The 25,165-nt window shown below is 38.4% G+C and overlaps 1 protein-coding gene and 1 long non-coding RNA gene across 2 annotated transcripts; one reads left to right on the top strand and one right to left on the bottom strand.

The window, feature by feature from the left end:
• Nucleotides 1-2,806: 2,806 nt before the first annotated feature.
• Nucleotides 2,807-24,715, bottom strand: LOC146468402 (beta-galactosidase-1-like protein 2). Its single transcript, XM_085124589.1, has 18 exons — nucleotides 24,234-24,715; nucleotides 23,549-23,617; nucleotides 22,137-22,232; nucleotides 19,142-19,250; nucleotides 18,506-18,604; nucleotides 17,848-17,935; nucleotides 15,961-16,025; nucleotides 15,734-15,884; nucleotides 14,889-14,975; nucleotides 13,182-13,280; nucleotides 12,514-12,555; nucleotides 11,387-11,439; nucleotides 9,830-9,979; nucleotides 7,877-8,002; nucleotides 7,256-7,343; nucleotides 6,212-6,299; nucleotides 4,290-4,530; nucleotides 2,807-3,520 (listed from the first exon to the last, which is right to left on the bottom strand). The coding sequence occupies exons 1-18, from the start codon at nucleotides 24,488-24,490 to the stop codon at nucleotides 3,428-3,430; spliced, it is 2,001 nt and encodes a 666-aa protein (XP_084980715.1). The 5' UTR covers nucleotides 24,491-24,715; the 3' UTR covers nucleotides 2,807-3,427.
• Nucleotides 19,348-20,167, top strand: LOC146468403 (uncharacterized). The gene is made up of 2 exons (XR_014867504.1): nucleotides 19,348-20,001; nucleotides 20,111-20,167. It is a non-coding gene; the product is annotated as an uncharacterized LOC146468403 (long non-coding RNA).
• Nucleotides 24,716-25,165: the final 450 nt, after the last annotated feature.

Raw genomic sequence — 25,165 nt, 5'->3', positions numbered from 1 at the left:
TCATGAAACACGAAAAACACATTTCCATCACGCTGTGCGATGTCAGCAATAACTTTCGATGGCTCGCTATTTCTGGTTGCGAAATTGTCTTCGTACAGCGCATGCTCGTCAGGGAGGGAAATAGCGTTTGGCAGTTGTGGGAGTTGGTATTTTTGTGACTTTTGCGCAGTCCATCACATTTGAATCAATTATTTTGTAATTTGCATGATTTATGAATTGAGTTCAGCGCGTGTTTAGAACGTCGTTTGCTGTAACGCCAAACCATTGTCGCATTATCCGACTTGGCGAGTCGAACTTATGCTGGAGTCGAACCAATTAATTTCAGTCGAACTTAATTGCGGCAAACGTCGCACCATTCATGCACCTATTTCAAAATTAATAGGTTCGACGAATTAAGTTCGACCAAGATTCGACGTTTGCCCCAGGCCTCAGTTGCCAAATTTTCGGTTAAACAAAACTAACCTTGAGGCTCTCAGGTAAGCCTAAAAAACACTCCGGTTAGCCTAAAGAGCACTCCAGTTAGCCTAAATAGCACTTAGGTTAGCTTAAATAGCTCCCGGTTAGCTTAACGGTTGGCAGTTTATGTTGGGGTTGTTCATGCCTCGCATGCCTCGCATGTTTTTTTCATGCCTCGCACGTCTGGCTCGCATATTGTAAACACTCCTTACGGCCCGAAAACAAAGAAGGGGACCAAGAATTTAAAGAATTTGATAACACGACAGAAAACGTAACTCGTACCAGCCGAGTACAAAAAACGAGACCGAGAACAATAACTCGTTAAACTCGTCAAACAATATGGAACAACCAGTTTATTCGAGTAAACAAGTTATCTGTTTTTTTCCCTGTTTGGAAAAAAATAGGTATTGAAAATCTCTCGTGCCTTTTCGACAACGAAGGTAAAACCTTGATGACTTTTTCAACCTTCATGCAGAAATACAACGTCAAGAGTAACTTTCTGCAGTATTATAGCCTTCTATCTGCAATACCACAGGAATGGAAAACTATGCTAAAGCAGGAATGTCTTCCACCGTCAACTGAATACGTACCACTTGCAATCGAAAAAATCACATGCAAAACAATTTACAATACTTTACTCAATCACCAGCACTTCCCTCCTCCAACTGCGGAGAGAAGACTCATTGAACGCGGTTTTTTCTTTCAAGAAAGACAAAAAATCTACTTACTTCCTTTTAGTGTCACAAATGAGGTAAAATTATCCATGTTTCAATATAAAATAGTTCATAATATCTTGTATACAAACAAAATTCTGTACAAGATGAGAAAGAAACAGCGACCCGATTGTCCTTATTGCCATGATATTGATCAGACACCACTCCATTTATTTGTGGAATGTCCAATTGCTAAATCCTTTTGGAATAAATTTACAAAGTGGTTCAACGCTACATGTAGAGGAAACATTGCATTAGAGCAAAACGAAATTATATATGGGGTTTTAAAATTCACATCGTCCGGTTTAACCCTAAATCACCTGATCATAATTGGAAAATACTTTCTTTACATTAATGCAGTACAAGATGACAAAAGACCCCAGTTCACAGATTTTGTCACCCTCGTTAACGAAAAAATTGAATTAGAAAACTACATTGCGATTATGACCAATAAACTACTCTCTTTTAATAAAAAATGGTCCAACATTTTAAACAATTAATGTTTAGAGTCTAGCTGTGCAAAGGCATATACTATCCATTTGTAAGCAACTAAATTAAATTCATTAATTTGTAAGTAATTGTATTGTATCGTAGTGTTAGTATTGTTCTTAGTAGCGTAGGTATCGTTTCGTTTTGTTAGTAATATCGCATGGTAAGTAGTTTCGTATTTTTTTTTTTTAGCACTGTATTATAAAAAGTATCAACCTTAACAAGTAGTCAGTTTCTTAACAAGCGTGTTGTAATTTGTTTGAGCACTCGATAAAAAAAAAAAAAAAAAAAAAAAAAAAACAATAACTCGTGGCCCAAAGTCTTATCTCTCGGCCCATCGCGACCCCAAAAAGAAAAAAGAATTTGATAATGCTACCGAAACCTTAACTCGGTCCGCCTTACGGCCCGAGTAATAAATTGCAAAGGACCGCAAACGAAAATGCTGCAAGTATACGCAGGATCTGTAAGCCAAAACTAAACATAAGTAGACAACTGTACAGCTGTTTCGAGCTGGTTTGCTCTCATCATCACGGTGTAGCATAGCAAAAAGTAGAACAACCAGGTAATGATTCCAGGTTACTGCGCATACGTTCTGCGCATCTTGAGATACTCGGGTTTCCTACGGGTGGTGCCTACTAATACAGGGATATTTTTGCGCAGTTTGAAACTATGCGGAGAAAGCAGAACTTAGCAAATGCTCTTGGTATTTAGAAAGAAAATTGGGGGTAACTATGCATTTTTCAGAGATAATAAAGCTTCGATTTGATAAAAAAAAGGCCATACATTGCTTTGTATTTTAGCATCTTTTAGAATTATCGTGTCTTAATTATCTCTAAAAAAAATATGTATGCCTACCGCCAATTTTCTTTTTGGATTCCAATAGCCGTTGCTTAGATCTGCTTTTCCCGGGTAGAAATAACCTGTATGAAAATACCTCCGTGTTACTTAGTAGGGACCGTCCTTAACTTATTGCGACAGCGACATGTTGTTCACTCGCTATGACGTGGGCAAACGTCTGTATTTGGGCCCATCCGGGGACTGGGATGGACTCCAATTTCTGATTAAATGAAAATGTAAAAACACGTCTCCAGAATTAATTTGAACTTGTGAACGGCTGAAGGAAATGGAATAATTGCGACGTAGCAGAAGCAACGCTAATTTGTATATGTTTTCAGAAGAGAAGTAAGCTTTATTACCAAGAGAAAAATTTAAAGTCTTAATTTACAACATAATATATTAAAAACAAATGGTTAATTCACTCAGTACAAATAAAGAGCTGATCAAGCTGAGTAAAGATATGTAGTATTTACAAGTATGAGGTTGGTTGGCACTAAAGCTCAAAGGAAAAAGGAAAAAAGCAGCTAATTAAAGAAGAAAGTACCAAGTAAAAAAAATTAAAATAAATAAATAAATAAGTACCAGGTGAAAACTCATGAGGATTGACAATAAGACTGCAAGATATTTTCTTTGACCTTGCTTTTGAAAGTTTTAAAGGGGAGGTGTTTAACGCTTTCATCTAGATTATTCCAAACTTTCACAGCTGCAAAGCGAATGTTGAATTTACTATAGTTTGTTTTGATGGTATTGATGTAGTAGGTTGATTTGGAGGCGAGCCTGGTATTGTCTGAATGCATTGATGATACCGTTTGAAAGAAATTTTCAAAAGAGGAAAAGACGTTTTCGATGAAGTTCTTGTCTGCGTTGCTTACATTCCCTTGTTAGTCGCTGGTGATGGTGGCCGTCATGGTGGGGCGCTCAACGACCTTCCGTTACTCCACATAAATAGGCTCTCCCTTGATCTTTGGCTCCAGGGTAAAGGAAACTTGTGGCGTTATACACTTTTCTAATTCAAACACCATCAACTAAAATGTGAAAGAATTATGCATAAGTTAGGAGGGAAGAATTTTTTTAAAAATCGATCAGGGAAGGTCAATTAAATTACACAACTATTCAGTTAACGCTGACGAACTTAAAGACACAGGACCAGACCGAAAGGTAGTGTGGGCAACCATGGTATGGGAGAGAATTTCATAAACATTTTCCTCTGAATTGTTTCTGTAGGGTAAGCCATGGCACAGGGGACTCTTACATCAATTGAAAAAGAAAATACAGCAAGAGCCTGCGTTGTTCTTCGTTCTTTGTAGCTTTTCTGTGAGCCGCGGCGATTTTGAATTATTTACGCGCGTCGATAAACGTAGCATGAAGATAGGGAACGTGTTTCCCTCAGAAACCGTTCTGCGCGTGTCAGAAATTTCCGAGGATTTCCGAGACTTACAACTTGGTGCCACTCCTCTTGATTGACGACCGAGTTAAGCATGGGTATGTGAGAACTACAACAAAGGGAAAGCTTTATTTTCAAAAATGATGTGAGGGTTCCCCGAGTCATAGACTTGGTAAAGCTGTTATAAATTATCTAAACTTACGACAATTAACGTCAATTGTAATAGCTCTAAATATGTCAATGACTGTTTGATGGTGGCTCGAGTAAACAAGGGTAGCTTTTCAATTGTTCTTTTCCTTCATTTCAATGGAGGGAAATCTAGGAACTCGTTGACTCTTTTCAAACACGGTGGGTCACTCGTGCGACGTGAAATAGAAAATGGAAAGATTTTGTTTAGTTAGGATATATACCTCGTTTTCGCCTTTGCGTAACCATGGATATGGAAGATATAAGGTCTCTTGTGGTCCTAGATCCCAGTACCTTCCCAGGTTATGTCCATTAATAAAGACCACGCCTTTGGTCCAGCCTTTCATGTGCACGAACGTGTCCGTGAGCTCACCCTCGATATTAAACGTGCCTCTATACAGCGTTGGAGGGGAAGATTTGTTCCATTCTGTTACTTTGTTCCATGAAACTTGATTGCCTCGTAATCTAACACACAAATAGACAAAAGAAATCTTTCCTTGTCATTCTCTGAACTAAGTTACCGTATTTCTACAATTAGTTATAGCAGTTGCACTAAGTGGCTTTCAATTCAAGGACGAATCGATAATTTGTAATAACGTGCGCATGTTAAAATTCAACTGACTTGAATAAGCTCCATTCAAACTTTGCATTCGATATCGCTTTTATACTGTGACACATTTACAAAGGATAAGGTGTTTCAATGCAGTTTTTGAGGGACCATGCCTCACTTTTTCAACTGGATATTTGGCATACTGGGCCCAGTTGTTCAAAGTCCGATAAAACTAATCCTGGATTAACCTGAACTTTGATTCGAGTTTAATTACTAACCAATAAAGATATTTTGAAAAGATTTTGTCCCTCAGTTTTGACTTAGCCTTTTCTTTACCTTAAGCTTAAAATTTGCTATCCAAGGCATTCTTAACGAACGAAATGAAAACCTTGGTTAACTTTTAATCGGGAATTAGCGTTAATCGGCTTTCGAAAAACAGGGCCCTGGACTTCTCTGATACCGATCAATGTTATTGGTTTTGGATTGAAGTTTGCAAGGATTGAAATTTTAGTAAAATCCCCAATATTTCCATGACGACGACAAACCATAAATCTCGAAATCAGTAAATTGTGAATTTTGAACCTTCCAGATTTGAATTAGAAATAAGAATTACGTACAGCCACCCGTATTCTCTACAGATATATAAAGGCAAGCCTTCCAGCAAAAACAAAATAAAGGTGAAACGTTTGCTGCTAAAACAAAACACTAAATTAAAATGCTTGCTATATATTAAAGTCTTTGGAATCATACGTCAATGTCGAAGTTTGAGAGGGAAAAAGTAAAATGTTGGCTCGGTGAGAATAAACCGCGGCCATGCGTCAGTCTATCTATAACGCAATGTTGGATGAAAATGCTTTATCGTCCAGCTAGAGCTTTAAAAGAAAAAGGTTATTTTGACCTTTTCGTATTTTTTTTATTTATTTTTTTTAGAGTGCTTTTGTAATTTCATACACCATTGGTTTCTATTAGGCAGCCCTAATGTTTCTTCCCGGCATCGAATCAGTGGCTCTAGTCCTTGTCTCTGCCGTTGCTTTGTTTTCGTAATTACAGTATGTCAGTCCACCAAGGTGCATAACTTAATAAATAAACGTTATCGTTAAATTGTTGAAAATACAATCTAACTTCAAATTTCGTTGGCAAACATGGAATAATATTTCTGTGTCGGACTAAACAGAATTTGATAATCGCCTATTTTTCATTTTAAATTTCCCGAGCGCCGCATCTTGCATTTTATGACAATACGGTTCCTCAATTGTTTCACACAAAAAGAACTTGCGCTCGCCGGCAACCGTATGACGTCATGAAATTTAAAATGGCGGCGCCCGGGAAATTTTTCAATCGAAAATAAGCGATAACTAATTCTAATTTTAAGCACATTTGAATATCACTTCTACTTTTTAAACTAAAATTTAGAATTTAAACACTATTTCCGACAATTTACCGTCAATTTGTTGACGGAGTGGAGATTCCCTTAAAGCCAACAGCGAACGGTTGGAAAAGCCTAAAAATGGTTGAAGGACGCTCGCGATGCAATTGCGCTTTGTTTCAGAGATGCACCCTAACACAAATTTAAAAAGGAACATATGAATGACTTACTTGATAAAAAAGTCTTCTTTGAATTCCATTGCGTATATTTTCCACCCGGTTTGCTTCTTTCCATCTATTAAAACGTCCTTGAGGAGGCCTGAAACAATTTGAAATCTGATCATTTTATCATTCAATTCCGATTCCAAATATGTTATTTCTCGTAGGAGGTGCGATTGGTTCTATTTTCTGATTATGGTTTTTACGTGCGCGAAAACGGTAAGCCCCCCACCCCCACCCCCTTCCTAATAGGGTAGGTGCAATGGCTCCAGGACATAACGTCTAGTAATCCCAATCCAACACTTGGTACAATGCCAAACGATTGTGTTCACACTTAAACAAAGGGGCACCAAGTCACCAACTTCGCCAGAGTGTCCAATACCGCCTCGCCATAATTTAAATAAATAAATAAATAAATAAATCGATTTTGTTTAACGAGGGTGACACTTAACAGTCTGTTTGGACTAACAAACCTGTGGCCCTCAGATTCCAGATCGAATTGGAATTTGAAAATGCTGGTTTTTGAGGAGAGGGGAAAACTGGAGTACCCGGAAAAAAACCTCTCGGAGCAAGGACGAGAACCAACAACAAACTCAACCCACATATGAAGCCGTGAACGGGAATCGAACCCGGGCCACAGCGGTGGGAGGCGAGGGCTCTCACCACTGCACCATCCTTGCTCCCCATCACGGGGAACAAATGGATACCAGCACGGACACACACGGGAAAGCATTACAAAGGGTCGCCACCCGTCATAGTAACATCTCTTTATGTAGGTTAAAAACTTTGAGTTAGACCAGGCAAATGTAATTTATCAAGAACTTAGATTCTTTCCTGTGTGCTAGTGTTGGTTGTCCTTGTGCAAGGTGCTTCTAGCTTTTGTCGTAGGTCTGTGGGTGAAATGCTAAAATACGACCACTCAATTTACTCCATGAATCTTGCAGAGTGTTCGTTTTCCTGTGTATCCAGGAGAGAAGATCTCGACTATTTACCCAAATTGTACTTTAGCGCTCTAAAGAGGGAAGACCAGGCAAAGCCCAGTTCGAGATGACCAACCTTTCCGCTGAGTGTTCATCACCGGTCGAACGTTTATACGTCCAGTGTTCTCAACAAGAATATCCAGAACAGGCTTCTTTGACAGAACCTGCACCCCACAAGCAAAAAAAAAAACAACAACAGCAACAAAAGAGAGTTATATATAAATTTGTATGATACAATGCAGTGTTTTCATGTGTCAGTTAGTAGTGAGGAAGTATTGTGAATTATGTCAATCACTCATACATTGCACTAGTCACATGTTTTATCACAAATTCTGATTGGAATGGAACAATTTTCTAGTGTTCGGGACCCCACGAGATTTATCCTTTGAACATAGTCGTGTGTAAATAAAGCTAACCATCATGATCATGATCATGATCATCATCATCATCATCATCATCATCATCATCATCATCATCATCATCATAATCACCATTACTATGATTACCAAATGGTATTGATACTAATGCTGGTAGTACGGCAGTACCGAGCAGTAACAATCATTAAACAATACCAATCACGTTAGTGGTAGCAGTGATAGTGTAGCGGGAGTAGTGGTAGTAATAAGCGGTTTTGTCCGTAAAATAATCACAACAAGACTTTCCATATAAATATGAAGACATAAATTCGCAAGCTTACTCTGTCAGCATCACTCAGTTTTATTTTGACTTTCCCAAGTTCTGTTAGATCCACATAATGTATATTTTTCTCCGTTCCTTTTTTCATGGCGTTGGTTTGGTAGATAACCCGACCATCAAGTAAAACCTGTGAAACAATAACAAAAAGACGTCCGACAAAATTATCACATAACAAAAACGGAGTAAACAATAAGAGAGGTTTCCAATTGAGCATCGTAAAACCAAAACCAACTTAATTACTCTGGCCAATCGCGACAGATGTAAACAACACAACGAGCCAATCAGAATTCGAAGCAAATGCATGTAACTGGCGCCAAGCGCGGGGAAAACGCGTGCGGCGAAAACACGATTGGTTTTGGTTTGGATTCCCATTGGTTGAGAAAGTGGCGCAAGTTTTGTTAACCAATCATAGAGCGTGATAACGCATAAACCGAAGCAAACGTGAAATTACTTTTGACACTCAATAGGACATTTTCACTATGGCGTCATTTTACTACAACTACAAGAATTCATTTCGTTTTCCTTTTTAAAATCAAATTTTGTAATTCCAGTGGACAGCAAAGAACAATAGCTCTAATTAGCATGAGAAAACAAAAACCAGAAGGATTCTGGTAGTTGTAGTAAAATGACGCCATCATTACAATGGCCTATTGAAAACCGCTCTAAGAGAGGTTTCGCTTGGTTGCACTTGAACTATTTCAAAACATCCAGTGTACCCAATGTCCATGAAAGTGCAGCTGTAACGTCGCCTTAAAGACGCTGTTTAGCGATCTTACTAGACTACTTTGAACCTTACCTCCTGTTTAACACCACTGCGGCGGCGCAATTCTAAAAAGACTGCCACTTGAAGGAAGGCTGAATAGTGAAGGCGGGGGAGGGGGGGGGTCACTTCGCCTCACTAACTCCAGCTAGCATTCAATTAAATCTGTTACAACGAACCTTGGATGGTAAATAGCACGTCCAGAGATGGTCGCTATTAAACCAGAGGTGCATGAGTTCTCTGTGACGATCTTGGGCGAAATACTGTGGTGCTTTTTGAAATGTAAGTATAAAGTCGGGCAAGACACGGATAAATTCGTCCACACGAACTATCTTTGACACCTACACATCTTCAAGACACACGACAGAGAACAGTTCCGTCGCGTTCCAGTCTTTAAAAAGAGGAAGAACTACGAGACGCATATATCGCCCAATTTCGTTCTCTCCAAGTCGCATTATGCTTCTCTTGTATAAATATGGCAAATGTTTCTTTTGAGGTCTGTAACAGGTAATGACGTAATATAACGTGGCTATTACTTCATGATTCTCAAGATGCGGCCATCTTGAATCTATGCCATCTTCAGAAATTATCCACCAAAACTTGACCAAAACGTTTCGTCGTTCAAAACAGCGAAATTGAAAAATTATTATGGTACTTCCTGTCAAAATATGTTTACCATGCAGGGTAACATCATTGAACATTGACCTGTCGATCCCAGTTGTTAATTTGCAAATCAGTAAAGTTAAGGAAGAGTCGGGAAGTTTGGTGGCGTTTTCCCTATGTAAAAAAAGGAATATGAAAAAAAAATACTTTTCCTTCTGTAACTGTTACGATTTTATCCAATGTGAGTGTTCCTTTATTGGTTCTGATAACGTTTCGTTCAATTTCGGCGCTTTCTTGAATTTTTGGGGAAATCCAGAAATTCAAGATGGAGGATCCAAGATGGCCGCCACTTGGTAATCATTACGTAATTACCATGTCATATGTCGTCATCACTTCTCTTTGTGGACCTCATAGGAAACATCTTTGGACGTACTATCTCTCCTCCAAATCTCATTGTCATAGCTTTTTTTCCTTGAAATGTTATGGAGGAGACGCGGAATTCCCCCCCCCCCCCCCCGGTCCCAGAAGACCAAAAAAAAAAAATCCTGTCTAGATAGGGTTAAAATAATTGTTGCCATAACCAGAGGGTACCTGTGCGCTATCGCTGATGCTCTGTAGTGTTATTTCCCAAGGCACGTTCTGTAGTTCTGATCGGTATAATATAAAGCCGTATCCCTGTCCGCCATTGTTATTAATTGGAAGCATTTCCATTGGTAAGACTTTTTCGCTATCAACAGAGATCTACAAAACAGACAAAACGATCACAGAATATACCTGGTTTCGAAGAATTATTTTCTCATAGGCATATAATTTACTGGGAATGCGTTCTTTTGGGATGATCCAGATCAGGATCAATGATCCAAGATCATTCGAATTATGGTGCATCAAAGGAATAGAAGAATCCTTTCAATTCCCGGAGTTTGATTCATCGGTTCCTTTGATGTACCATGATCCGAGTGATCTTGGATTATTGATCCTGATCTGGATCATCTTGAAGGAACGTACCCTGTTAAGAATAAGTGGTTTCTGAAAAGTTACTGTAGTTATTCTCAATCTCTAAAATCAAGCCATTCTTGTCAATAAATCAATCACTAAAAACTACTGAGTACTTCTTAGACTTCGTACCCAGGAACGGTGGGCAATGTTTCTAGGTGCCCACAAAAAAGAAGTTTTAAATGAGCAAGATTCAGGAACAAGGGAGTCAAATGGTCAGGTAAAAATTAACAACCATAGCCAGTAGAAACTTCCGGCTCCAAAGTTTCCTTTAGAGCAAAGTTACTGAGAGAACAATTTTCAGAAAATTGCAAGACTTTGCAGGGCCTGCCGTGTTGTGTTCCTCTTGTAAGTACCAACTCGACACCAACTTTGTGGCCATATATACAAGTCAGTATTTGAGGCAAAGCAGATAACAAAATTAAGATTCCTTTTTTTTTATTCAGAATTGTTGAGATTAATAACACTTTAACGTCATTATTATACGTACATGTTGAGAAGTAAAGTGAAGGCGAAAATTAATATTTAAGATAATATAAAAATTTTGTTTGTGGTTCCTACGAATTTGATCAAATTTCTAAGGCGGAACAATATATCGCATGAAATTCGCAACGAAGATTTGCCTTACCAATGTGTAGAATTTGATTTAAAAAAGGGCTTTGTGTTGGGTTTGATTAAAATTCGCCTGACTCCTGTTGTGGTTGTCGGGCACCGTTCAAGGGTTTTGGTTTCTTTGGTCTATTAAAGTGGAAGTATCATGCGAATTTGATGCCATTTCAAACCCAAAAATGTTTGTCTGTCAATTATCACCCCAGTGCAGTAAGATTGTTGATTAGTGCCTCTGGCCAGAGACAGAGTAGGTCAAAGTGGATTGAAAGTTGAAAATGTTAGGCTAAGGTTTTTCAAGTTCTCGCATTTTTGTTTCCAAAATGTGCTAGAACAGATCACGAGTTGTTCCTTTCAAGAATTGAGTTGATTTCTTTCCTTAAGTTGTCCTGATTATTTTGTAGCTAAGTGAAGGTCTTATTCCTCCATTTTTTAACAAAAGAGGTCAAACACAACACTTGTTATTTAAAGTTTAAATTATGCACCCGAAAATGTTATCTCAGTATGAAAAAGATTCAGAAGATGATGCACCAATGAGTGAATACTCACAAAGAAGGGCGCTATGTCAGATAGCCCCAAGTACTGCTTCATGTCAACATTTTCTAAATAAATGACACACAAAGAGCGCTCATACACAGTAAACTATTATACACAATGGTAGAACTGAGTTTCAGGTGAACGTACTATTCAAAATATTTTATGATTTTACTGGTAACTTAAATTATACTATAACTTTCCACAAAAACGAGGTGAATGATTACTTAGTCTAGTTGAGGTACGTTCACAATTAAGAATCTCCGAAACGTCTTTTGAGTGGACATAGTAGGGAACTTGAGCAACGTCTACAATAGGTTTAATGAGCAGACGTGCTCTGCACATGCGATTAAATTGTGGTACATTTCTAAGCAGTCCTTTGCAAAACAACAACGTGAAATTACCAACAAAGTCAAGGTTTTGTGGAGAGCGTAAACACACGACGGTGAATTTTTCATTGTTTTTGTTAACTTGAATGCCACTCCTACCAATTTGGTTCCTGGCCCCAGTTGTTCAAAGGCCGGATAAGTTTATCCGCTGGATAAGGCACTATTCAGGGTCTAAAATATATACTTCACGTTAAACGTTGCCCAAGGTAGTCGTACACTCCCAAACGTAACTGTGGTTAGAGTGTGCATATTCGCTTGTACAAGAGGAAATACTGAAATCTTTGCACAGATTGAAACTGAAGGATAGTGACTTATCCACTGGATAAAGTTATCCGGCCTTTGAACAACTGGACCCTGGGTAGTTCGCTGTTTCTGTAGAAGTTGAACGAGTTGAAATGATCGCGACGTGGCACAAATATATGAAGTTTAGTAAAGTTACATTTTCAGATAACGTTTTCGTTGGAGTTGCCGTCGTCGCAACTGAAGGTAGGTATCCCTGTTAATGATTCTTTAACATTTACGTGGTTTAATAGAACAAGCATAAAATCTTACATTTGATTCGTTTGGATTTATAGATCAAATATACATCGTTTGCTAGTTTTAATCATGCTAAGCACAAGAATATTTCAGACATAATTAGCGCAATGCCAATTCCACATTTGAAAACTATAAAGGGGCTGATCAGTCTTAAACTCGGCCTACTGTGAACGCGCTATAGGAAGATCACAAGGATTAAAATATGAATACAATTACCATACTCCCTCCTCCTTTTTGGATACAAGAGACTTTTTGGAACTAGGAAAGAAACAAAGACCGTTCAATAGACCCTTCCATGATTTTTTTTTCAAGCTTTTTATCGATAAGGACTTGTTAGCGAATATCCATCGAAAATACTGGAAGGACCGCCTTAAAATTAGTAAAAGTGATGTATATGTCAGAAGCGAGCGAAGATGTAGCTCGCAAAGTCGCGAAATGTTACCGACGTTTGTATGATTGGGGGGGGGGGGGGGGGGGCATACAAAGGTGGTCCGCGACTTTGCGGATGCATATCCTTGTCAGTTTTCAACGTATCACTATCAAACTTGGCAACTTTATTATTAAGACGTTCTTTCCAGCGATGCCGATGGATATTCGCTAACTGGTTCATGTCAAAAGTTTCAAAAACCGTGGAAGGGTCTATTTGTCAATGAGCCTACCTTGATGCCAACAAAACAAAAAATGATCTAAGCTGAAGAATGATGCTGCATCAGATTTCAGAAACAAGTAAACGCTTCTAAAGGACAGAACAGAAAAACTGAAACACGGCTTCAAGCCAGCAAAATGATTGCTCACTTAGAAATCTTTTTTCCCGCCTGAGACAAAATAGCTTGCTATTCACTGACGATCATATCATCATAGCCAGAGGATAACATTAACCTAACCTTGGTCCTCAGTATTGGGGTTATATTGCTTGAAAATTTTTCTTAAAGCCCAGAACTTCTCTGTAATATCTCCAGCCTCTGACAGAGGAGCATCATAATCTGCAAGCAAAAGATGGGTGACCCACTCAATTGAAACGAGTATCTAACATGTATGCAACTGAATCATCCTACAGCTCATAATCTCACTGGAACTGCTAATAGCCTGGGAGATTACACGCCTTCTGCGGCTCTTTACTTTTCTTTTAACGTACTTTTAAAGCGGTTTTCAATCGAGTGTCGTAAAACCAAAACCAAGGTAATTACTCTGGCCAATCAAAACAGGTGCAAACAGCGCATTGAACCAATCAGAATTCAAAGCAAATACATGTAACCAGCGCTAAGCGCGGGAAAACGCGTGCGAGCGAGGCACGATTGGTTTTGGTTTTACATCTTATTGGTTGAGAAAGTGGCGCGAGTTTTATCAACCAATCACAGAGCGTAGTAATGCAAAACCCAAAGCAAAAACGCAATTACTTTAGACACTCAGTTGAAAACCGCTCTATTAACGAGCAAATACAAATAAATTCATTTTACATTAATAATGAAATTACGAAGATTCTCGACTGGATCATTGTATCATGCAATTCCAGGTATTTCATTGACTTAGCGTCCATACCATGGCCGAGAAATGACGGCCAGTTTAATGGTCGTCATTTCTCGTCATTTCACTTAAAAATTATTTTCTGGTTGTTCAGGCAAAGCAAAAACAGCAAGATCTAGCAATAGATTTTTATTTATTTATTTATTTTTTTTTATAAAACAAATATTACACCCACGCTCGTTGGATATGAGATTTATAATCAACTCGGCGCGATCTATCATCTCATATACAGCTGTTTCTACAAAGGTTGTCCAAAAAAGCGTAAAAGCGTGCGCGACAATGTCTGGGAAATACCCAATAAATTTCATTAAAAGCTCAGAATCCATATTGCCCGCCAGTTCAAGTCTTCGCTGTACGGGCGAGGCATTAAGCGTGGTTTACACGCACGACGCAAGCATAAACATAAGCACAAGCATAAACACAAGAAACATACGCGTAAACCGGTGCGACGCAAGCATTAGCGCCTTGTGCTTCTACTTATGCTTGCGTCGTCCCGGTTTACACGTACGACGCAACGACGTAAGCATAAGCACAAGCAATCTCCGAGAAGAAATTGTTTTCTTTGCTGAGGTGATTCAGTGTTTTGACCAATTTCATATTTCCTTCACCTCCCCAACTAATGCGCCTTCTTGGTTCTCATACCTAAAAATACAACTTTAGGTGCATAATATTTTCTTCTTTCCAGACCAGAGGAACTGTGTAGTCCCACCCCTCCCCCCCCCCCCCACCTCCCCTTTTTTCCAGGCTTAATTGTAGCTCCAATAGTGTTCACCATCAAATTTCTCCTTATCATATCAGTGGATTATAATGCATGTCGGTCATGAGAATTAAGCAACTGATCACCAGGAATTGTCTTGATATTTAAACAAGTTCTCTCAATTAGAAGTCAATGAAATGTATAGAGACCAGTAAGGAGAACTTGTATGATGATAATGGGGCTTGAAGAGCACGTTGTGGTAATTCTATTGTTAGTTGGGGGTCAGGGCGGAGTCAGTGATTGGAAAATGAAAAATGCATTACTTGACATGGCATGACAGAATAAAAATAGTCACAGAGAAAGCTGTTACCATAGGATGTGACTGAAGCTTGATAAGAGGACTTTTTTATCCATGAAATAACGATAGCGCCATTCATAAAACCAAAGTTGGTACCTCCTACCAAGAAAAAATGAAATAACATTATTGAGAAGCTAGTGCTAATAGGGATTTTAGGCGACGGCTTCGAGATCGTCTTAAAACAAAAGGATTTAAGGACCCTCTCTGAAGGTCTGGTTTCATATGTCGGACAAATCCCAGATGATAGGTGATTCCGTTTTTTGTGACTGTCCCAGACTTTGCCATTACTGGATAAAAGTATCGGCGACTATCAGCAATAGCAAAAATAAATACACCAGGAAAAGTTTGCATTTTTTAATTTTTGAGGTTTCGAGAGGCTTAACTGTCGCCGATGATCCTGCTAAGTCATTGTGTTTTCATATGCCGGGAATGATCGCCAACAATCGTAGAAATCTGGGAAACTTCGGGAAAATAGAACCGCTCCCGATTTTCCTGATTTATTCCCGCCCATCCCAGATGGATATCTGCAGTTTCTTGTTTTCATATAAAGTCGGTAAAAGCTAGGAGGGTCGGTAAACAGCGAAATCCCCGATCGCCTGGAAATTTTTTGACATATGAAAAACCAGGCTATTTCTGTTATTTGAAATATTTGTAGTTTAGGTATTCCTGTTAGCGCCTCTTGTAAGATGCAGCCGAACACAAACTGAATTCGAGGGAACTGCGTTCAAACTATGAAAGAAAATTTATAATTTACAGTTGTGTACTCACGTTACGTTCTTCATAAAACTTTCAGAGATCTGGTCATTTCACGATGTAATATTTGTTGTATGCACTTAATGTGGTTAAAATCCCAATACCGTGAAACATGTAGAGATTAATTGAGGCTCCGGCCTTCAAAATATTAGAGACTCTGGTGGTAGTCTTTTCTAGATCCATTTTATGGTGACCATCGCCCCAGTTATCAAACCAGCCTGGCCAAAACTCTGCCACCATTAAGGGTCTGTCAGGCTAAGGAGAGAAACAATCATATCAGTGCCTTCATTTAGGAGTTTTTGCCAAAATTAGCCAAAATAATAATATTTACCTGCAACTTTCCAAGCCTATTGAGAGAATCAACTTCATCTTTCTGGAAATTGGCAGTCAACATAACTGCAAGAAAACAAGTAACAAAAAAACTGAAAGGAAATTAGGTGATGATGGTGATGATGGTGATGATGATGATGATGATGATGACACAGATGACGACGACGACGACGACGATGATGATAATGATGACGATGATGATGCTGATGATGAACGTTATTGGCTTATCTTGTTATTCCCTACAGAGTGTTTTGACATGACGTCACGGCGGCCATATTGGTGTCCTAAAACAAAGAAATCGCGGCCATGTTGGTGTCCCAAACTAAACCTCTGGGAATTAACCTCTATTTTTATGCAAATACTTTCTTTTGTTTCAGTAAACCAATATGGCGGGTAGTCACGTGAATGAAAACGCTCTATACAGCCGGGGGAAGGGGGATTTGAACATTCATAACTTTTTAATTAATTAGTTTACCCAATTCAGCTTGGGAATACGTCCAAAACTGTTTCCTTTGGCGTCCGCAAACTGGGACGATGACGTTTGTGACGTGTAAATTACGCGGTTACTTTAAATGATCCTAAAACACAACGTTCTAGATGTGATATTTCAAATTCTTCTGTCTTTTTTCTGTTTTTATTTCTCGTAATTATAAATTTTAAAAATGGACTTCAATGCATAAATGACAAGCTTACAGCTAGCAATGGGTACAGGAATAATTGCAGTCAACGAAATTAAGAGCCGATCGATTATTTCAACAAAGACAGTCCAGATAGCTAACTAACCGTTTAAATTATCGCACTAAATGTCGAGATTTCAGTCTCAGTAAGGGAGGTTATCAGAAGCAATGTAAGCTACTCCAAAATAACAACAACAAAAAACACCCTGGAAATTGCATATTTTATGTAAAAATGAAAAAAATATACAGCCTATCAAAACAGGGAAAATGATATTAATCCTCTGGTTCTAAAACACATTTTGATGGCGTTTATCTGTTTGTTCGCCACAGGCAATTTGTAGTTTTATAGACTGGCCCAGCTTGCCTCGCATACATGTGTGTTTAGGGGAGTCGTATTACCGGCCCTCCCGTCCTTTTGGGGAAGAAGGTAATTCGACTCCCCCATAAACGACTACGTGGGAAGCTAACTTTGCTTCTGAACTCCTCAAATGCGGACATGTTTAAAGAGGCAGTGTCACCGATCTTTAGCGTGCCTTTGAAGAGCGAAAAAACACGTGTATCGATGGAAATGTTAAAATAATGATTTAGTAATGTTAACAATTACCCTACTGGTATACATAAGCTAGTATTTATTATCTTTTTCTGCGGATGTCTTGGATGGAAATGGATTACATCAAGTTCTTTGGAGAAATTGCTAAAATTCATTATAGTTTGGTCTTCATTGGAGGAATCAGTTAATATTTTCCACACGGCACTCTACGAACAATTTCATGAGAATGATGTATTATTCAGTAATGATACAGGCAAACTCGGAAAACGAAATTCCGAGAACTCCTATCAGGAGTCGAACCTAAGACCTTCCGATTACTAGTTCGGATGCTCTACCACTGAGTTACAGGAGACTCGTGGGAGCTAAGGCCATTAAACTAGGTTCATGGGGTAAACATCCTGCATACTGCTAGGATTGGAATGTCAATGAGTGGCATATGCGCAATGAAAGGAAATGTGATGTAGTATTTTAAGCCTAGTGAACAAATGAGAATGATGTATTATTCAGTAATGTCACAGGCAAACTCGAAGAAATTCATGTTAAAGAAAAGGTTCTATGTTAAATATTTGAGTAGTCTCCATCTAAATACTGCAAAATCTCCTTGACAATGCCCCTTTAAACTAAAACTGCAAGTTTGTTTTGGTACAATAATTTCAGGTACCTCCGGGTAGATAATACTTTTTTTGTTCCATTGTCCACACATTATCGGACGTGAACAGCAGTTCTGAAAGACCCTCATCGATCATCAGCTAAAAACCAGAATAATTAAAGATTATTAATGGCAGATCGCGTGAAGCTGACTTACATACAGGTATAGACAACAATAACAGAGGACCTATCCTAACTGTGAAAACATTCCTAAACTAGACTGCTAGTAATTACGTTTACTAAAAATAGGACAGTGCATGGATGTAACAGTAAATTTATTATCTTGCAAAGTTTTTTTTTATACAACACTGAAAATCCACTGCATACACCAGAACACCATAGAACGGGTTTCAAATATGACATAGTGGTTTTCAATTGATCATGATTGTCGAAAGTTATTTCATGTTTGCTTTCGTTCTGTGATTGGTTAACAAAAATTCGTGCCACTTTTTCAACCAATGAGAAGCAAAACCCAAACCAATCGTGACTTGCACACGCGCGTTTTCCCGCGCTTGATACCGGTCACATGCGTTTGCCTCGAGTTCTGATTGGTTTGTTGCATTGTTTACGTCTGTTGTGATTGGTCAGGGAAATTTCTTTAGATTTGTCTTCACAACGCTCAAATGAAAACCGCTCTAATAAAGAAACTGTATAACGAAACTGTATCTTACGTCTCTCAGATGAACCATGTATTCAGAGCTTAACTTGTCTGAATAGCCTGCATACTCATTTTCAACCTGAAAGGCTATGATTGGCCCACCATTGGAGAACTGTAAACAGCAGAAAATAAACCTCTGTTAGTATTAAATTGATATTATTAACGAACAACAACGTTAAATGGACGAAAGACCCTCTCAGTTATTTACGCAACTTAAGCAGTTGCGAAAAGGAAACCTGAAAAAAAATTTAGGCTTGAACGGGATTCGAACCCTTGACCTCCGCGGAAATCGACACTGCCGCAATTTTTGAAACATTTCTACTTTTGTACAGGATAGCAAATATCAAAACAATGCATAAAACAAACTGATTTCATTTTGAAGCTGAGTGCGTCCTCTGGTGACAAAACATGGTAAGAATATCAGCCCCACAACTCGCCTGCGGCGCATAGCGTACTTCTTTGTTCTCACCACGTTTAGACGTGCGTTATCAGAGTGCAAAGGCACTGTCTAATGGAATCTATACACCCACTAGGCTAAGGGAAGACTTCGAAGTAAAAAGTGTCTTGCCAAAAGGCACCAACAAAAGGCAGAGTTCATTGTTTACTTAATTAATTTATATACTTATCAATCTACTGAATCTACGTGTACCTGAAGAGGAACCAAGATTTTAATAAGTTCCTTAAACCATCTGTCGACAGCCATGAGGTAGAGAGGGTATGTTGAACGCAATTCCATCTTTGGGTCACGTAACAGCCAGCTTAAACAGTAAAAAAAAAATTATAAAAGCGTTTATCATCTAAAAAGAGAAGTTCCGCTATAAAAGGCAAGCCTCTTCTTCATGCCACACCTTTGCGGACGTGATATGTAAGGGTTATTGGCCTGGAACGAGGGGAATATATCACATATCCCCGAGGGACAGGTCAATAACATGCTTATTTTTTCGGTTGGTGAGGATTCCTAATAGAGACAAGGACCTTAAATAATTTAATGGTTATTTTATACCAGGTGGAAGTCAAATACATAACATTTTTTAACGGCAGTAGTAGGCAGTGAGATTTCGGCCGTAAAGATGTTTTTCTCAACTTTTTTCTGAACTTTGGATTATTCACACAACAATTTGTATAAACAATTGTTTTTGTCTGCTGGTATGCGTGGTAAACATGTTTGTCACTCTTGCATAATCACTGCATTCAGTACACTACACGTGGTTGAGCGGCTGCTGTTAAATTTTGGAAATAGTGTGCAGTCGGCTATCGTTCCGTGTGGAAACAACGATGAGCGATTGTTAAGATGAAGTCTTTTTAACCGAAAACTTCTTACACTGTCTTTGCTGAACGGATTAGTGGTCGTATTCCTGCAAATGTAAAGAAAGCTACCAGTGGGACAGTACGAGTATGGAATGAGTAGTCGCCGATGAAAGAACCTCACTTCCAACTAGTAGTCGACAAGAAGATGAGTTTGAGTTTGTTGTTGCGCCTGTTATTGAAGTACTAGTAGTAGTAGTAGCAGTAGTAGTAGTAGTAGTAGTAGTAGTAGTAGTAGTAGTAGTAGTAGTAGTAGTAGTAGTAGTAGTAGTAGTAGTAGTAGTAGTAGTAGTAGTAGTAGTAGTAGTAGGAGTAAAAGTTATGTTGTTCATTTTTTCTTTAATAATAAACGATTAAGAACTCGTTGAAATGTTTGAGATTACTAAATAAGGGGAATAAGTTGAGCGGTATATGGCGAGGGGGGGGGAATATATATTTCCCCCCCCCTAGTTATAATCCCCTCGTCCGTTGTTATCAGCTATTGTTTTCAGCCCCGCCCTCTCCTTTTACAACCAAAGCCGCACCCAGCTTTTCAGACAGTTAGTAATTGACAGGGGCTATTGAATATATTCAACCGAAAAGAACAAAGGAAACCGAGCCAACTGAAAAATAAGGCAAATTGTTGACTCAAGTGACCTCTGCAAAAATATGCCTAAACATTTCATAATAACACCACAGCATTATAAGATACCAGTTCTAATTTGTTTAACAAGGTTTATTCTGAAAACTAATGAAGGCTATTTAACCAGTAAGGGTCGTAAAAAAAAGATTCATGTTGTTTGTCAGTTGTTTGCACTCTAGCTGATGGTTGATTGACAACTGAAGGTGAGAATGGCCAGGCCTGGCCCCTTTTATACTGGAATTTCGTCTTTCAAGCATTGATGACAAGCGCAATCCGAGTTCTCTCACAAAGAACCTACTAAAGCCTACACCTGGCCTATACGAACAACCTTTATTTCAAGAAAGATATATTTCATTAATTACTCACCAGCAGATAAGCTACGCTTGCTGGATTACTTAGTTTAAGAGATACACTAATGCGTTTTCGTTTGAAAACGCACACATTTCTGTGCGTGTTGGCCTTCCACCACACTAAAGCATGAACACACTGACTGTTCTTATAAAAAATGTTCCCATTCGAAAAAGCTTTCCAGAGCGAAGACATTTGAAAATGGAGCTCTATTGTATTAGCATCAGATAGCGGAAAAAGAGGCTTTCGAAGTGCGTCTTTTTGCCGGCATGCGCAGATGACTGTTGTAATGTTTCCTCGTAGCGTATTAGCTTATTCGAGCGTTTTAGTGTGGACAGGAGAAGACGCTGCGGAACGATTGTTCGGACGCGAAGCTTTTAATATGTTTTCGGTTCAGCATATCATCTCTATTATGTGTGTAATTTTCGTCCTGAGTGTCCTTAGACTAACCATCATACATATCTACCTGGGCAAGAGTGTTTTAAAAAAATGCTTTTCAACTGAGCATCGTAAAAACAAAATCCCAACTTATTACTCTGAGCCGGGTTGTTCGAAAGCCGATTAACCGGCTAATCTACGATTAAAAGTTAATCGACTTTTTCTTCTCGCTCTTTAAAGATGATTTTAAAGGCTAATTTCAAGCTAAAGGTAAAGAAATGTCTAAGCCAAAACTGAGGGGCAAAATCTTTTGGAAAAATCTTTAGCGATTAGTAATTTTAAAAACTCGAATCAAATTTCACGTTAATCCAGGATTAGCTTAATCGGGCTTTGAACAATTGGGCCCTGGCCAATCACAACCACACGTAAACAACACAATGAGCCAATCAGCTTTCGAAGTAAATTCGTGTAACCGGCGTCAAGCGCGGGAATTAGCGTGCGAGCAAATGACGATTGGTCTTGGTTCTGTTTCTCATTGGTTAAGAAAAATAAAGTGGAACGAGTTTTGTTGACCAATAACAGAGCGTAGTACAGTAAAACCAAGAGAGGCCTTCATCCTCTCTTGGTAAAACCAAAGCAAATGCAAAGACCATTTGACACTCAGTTGAAAAGGGTTCTATCATTTTTGTATGCTTACTTACAGTTTCTCAGTTTAACATACAAAAGCCCACCAAAGCTCTGGAGTTAACTAAACATTTTGGGAAATAACTTGCTACAACAAGCCCACGAGAAATTTCTTTCTTTGTTTGGTAGGAAAATTTCAAGATTTTCTAGCAGATTAGCCGCCCACGAGAAATTTCTTTCTTTGTTTGGTAGGAAAATTTCAAGATTTTCTAGCAGATTAGCCGCTGCCCTTGTTTGAAATGAAGCTTTGGCCGTGCAACGGTACACCATTAAATCAATTTTTCAATAAATGATTGTTTGAACCTACCTTGGAAATCCTCCAAGCTCCCATTCGGCACAGATGTAGGGCCCAGGACGCATAATTACATATAAACCAACTGATTGTGCTAGCTCAATAAAACGGCTACAACAAACAAAGTCAATAAAATTAGAATAATAATAATAATAATAATAATAATAATAATAATAATAATAATAATAATAAAGTAAAATCTTTATTACAAAACCTCAATTAAAATCCTATTTACAATCAACCTGCTGTTACAAAAATAATAATAATAATAATAATAATAATAATAATAATAATAAATTCTAATAATTTAATATAATACTTCTATTGCGCAGATTAACAAATAATTTGATCAAATGCACATTACAATATGAATAAATCTGAAATAAGAATGAGATGATATAATAATATAATAACAGACAATTATAAATATGGCTAGTAAATACTAAAACAAACCTAATATAAAGACTAATATAATACATTGCATTAGAAATACAATTGTATTAAAATAATAAGAGCAAAACAAAAACAAAAGCAAGCGAAGATTAGCTCAGTCCGACTAAGGACTAATACCGTACTTCCTCGAAAAAAAAAGAAAAAGAAAAAAAACACAACAACAGCAACAAGTCCCTAGGTGGTAATTTTAAATTCCGTATTTTTGCCTTTTCAACTTAAACAATTGGCTTGAATTCTGAAAATTTTAGTTCCTTGGTAGTAAACGTGGAACAATTTTTTCGCCATTTCTTACTTCATGGACTACTTTTAGCTTCTTTTTAATGGTTATTTTAACACTCGTGACCGCTAAGTACCAAGCCTCTCCGCTCAGAGGACTGGCTGAGCGTTGCGTCCCAATCCAAAAGTAAACGGTCTTCGTAGGAAGAATTCTTAAATATGATTGTGGTCGTAAATTGGCGTATTCGACCCGCTACAAACCCGTATTGTGCGCAAAGTTCTGCTCAGGCAACGAAATTCTTCTCAGTACAATGCAACTTTGGACGCTTTCCAGTTTATCAGAACAGGCAGTTCGCAGAGGGAATGCTGAAATTCAATGACTTTTCACTAACAACAAACTAATTTTCATTGACCATCCAAAACAAATCCTTTGGCAATAAAGCCACCGATGTAGCTGCAGAAATCAATTCCTTCATAAATATTTTTCGAAATGACATTTAACCTTTGCAAACAAGGAGACAAAAGTAAACTCAGTTCTCTGACTTTTCCTGACTGACTTAAAAGGTAAACATCTGTTTTTGCCTGACTTTTCCCTAATCATATAACAACACTCTCAAGGTTAATTTTCTGGGAGATTCTGACTTTGTCCTCGTATCCAGACAAATGCAATATCAGCATAACAGTATAATTACATTCTTGGAATGACAGCTGCTTTAAATTCATAGTATTTAAATTAAATATATTGAAAACTAACTCACGCCACATCCAAGATTCCTTCAAAGTTAAAATGGCCCTTCACTTCCTCATGCAAATTCCAAGGGACATACCTAAGAGAAGAAATGTTAACCTTAAAATTCAGTTGTTCAACCCGCAGATATCAGTCGTGTGTTAATGAGGGGGGTGAATAGGTCTACGGATCGGCGGATTTGGTAAATATTTTACCCCGGATTCTGGCTGCGGATCCTATGATCACAGCGGATCGCGGTTTTATCCAGTTTTGGGGCCCGGATTTTGGATTTTGGTTGTTAGGAAGTTCAAGTTTGCCCTTTTTTTCTCGTATCTGCAAGGTTTTGTTTCGATACAGACGTTGGTTACATAAATATTTCGTTGATAGTCATCCTCAATGCTAAAACACAATATCACGCAAGGCAACCCCAACAACTGAAGTAGCTTTGTATCTCACGTATCATCTAACGCGGCAAACGATTTGCGGATTCGGATTTAGTTGATTTTTTGAGCGGATCGACGGATTCAGCCATTAATTTTAGCGGATCGGCGGATTCCCCTATTCACCCCCCTCGTTAATTAAAGCAACGTGTAGGTGCTTGCTTTGCATGATAACTGGCGCAGCCCTCCGTGTATAAATAACGCGAGAATCTTACCGAGAACTTTTACTGAAAACAGTCATCATTTCTACAACACTTTAAATAAACTAAGGCTTACGTTTGCACAGTGTTTAATCCCATAGCTTTGAGCTTCAAGAGGCGATCTTCCCAGTGCTCTGGAACAACTCTGAAGTAATGTATCGAGCCACTTAGAATTCGGAACGGTTTACCCTTAAGAAAAAACTGCCTTCCTTCTGGCCTTAATGAATATTCTCTCATCGGTTCCGACCATAGCATGAACTTATAAACGGCGACAAGTCCTACGAGTAGAAAACAAATGCCCGCATAGATTGGCTTGATGTGAATGGTCGTCATCGTCCTCCACTCGATCGAGCAGTGAAAACAACGCTTTCGTTTCCGGGTTTATAATATTATGCATCCAAGAGATGCATCTCATGGCTTGTTATGATCGTTTACGTAGACGTCATCATGACGGAGCACAATTTCATATCGAGCAACGAAGTAAGGTCTAGTGTACGGCTGCCTGTCGGGAAAGAAGAACTGGCGTGCGTGTCTTAGATATTGCATGATAAAATATTAACTAGAAAATTAATTCAATGAATAATGTCACGAAATATATCACATGTAACGCGAGTATAAGTTATAGGGACACAAACAGATTGCACAATTGTCAACCGGTATGGCAATGATGTAACTCCACGAATCTATTAAGCAAAATTAGCTTTAGGGAAAGAAACGCGTGTAGTTGTGTAATAAGAATTAAATTTAGGAGCATTACAATAGCGTAGGATAAGGATTTTACTGTGCTCGTGAAAGGAAACTAATACAGGTCAGATCGAATCTGAAGGAATTGAGAACCGCGAATAGAGAATTGTGGATTGTAGATTGGATCGGAGATTGTCAGATTGTTAGAATGATAGAATAAAACTTCAGTTTGTGAACAGACAGTGCGGTCTCTGAGTCCGTAAAAAATATTCCGCGACACTGCAAGGTGTTAAAAAGTTCTAATAAACGACTTTTCTCTACTTC

The sequence above is a fragment of the Pavona decussata genome, unplaced genomic scaffold (assembly GCF_977016875.1).
Source record: "Pavona decussata unplaced genomic scaffold, jaPavDecu1.1 SCAFFOLD_131, whole genome shotgun sequence".
NCBI lineage: Eukaryota > Metazoa > Cnidaria > Anthozoa > Scleractinia > Agariciidae > Pavona > Pavona decussata.
This window is presented reverse-complemented; position numbering and strand designations above follow the sequence as displayed.

What these genes read in the sequence shown, in the direction of transcription:
- LOC146468402 (XM_085124589.1), bottom strand. Translation starts at nt 24,490, where the DNA reads ATGACGACCATTCACATCAAGCCAATCTATGCGGGCATTTGTTTTCTA. An exon ending in AAAGTATTATCTACCCGGAG is followed by an intron (nt 16,026 to 17,847) that starts GTACCTGAAATT and finishes GTTTTCTTGCAG; the next exon opens with TTATGTTGACTGCCAATTTC. An exon ending in GCATCAGCGATAGCGCACAG is followed by an intron (nt 8,003 to 9,829) that starts GTACCCTCTGGT and finishes ATTGTTTCACAG; the next exon opens with GTTTTACTTGATGGTCGGGT.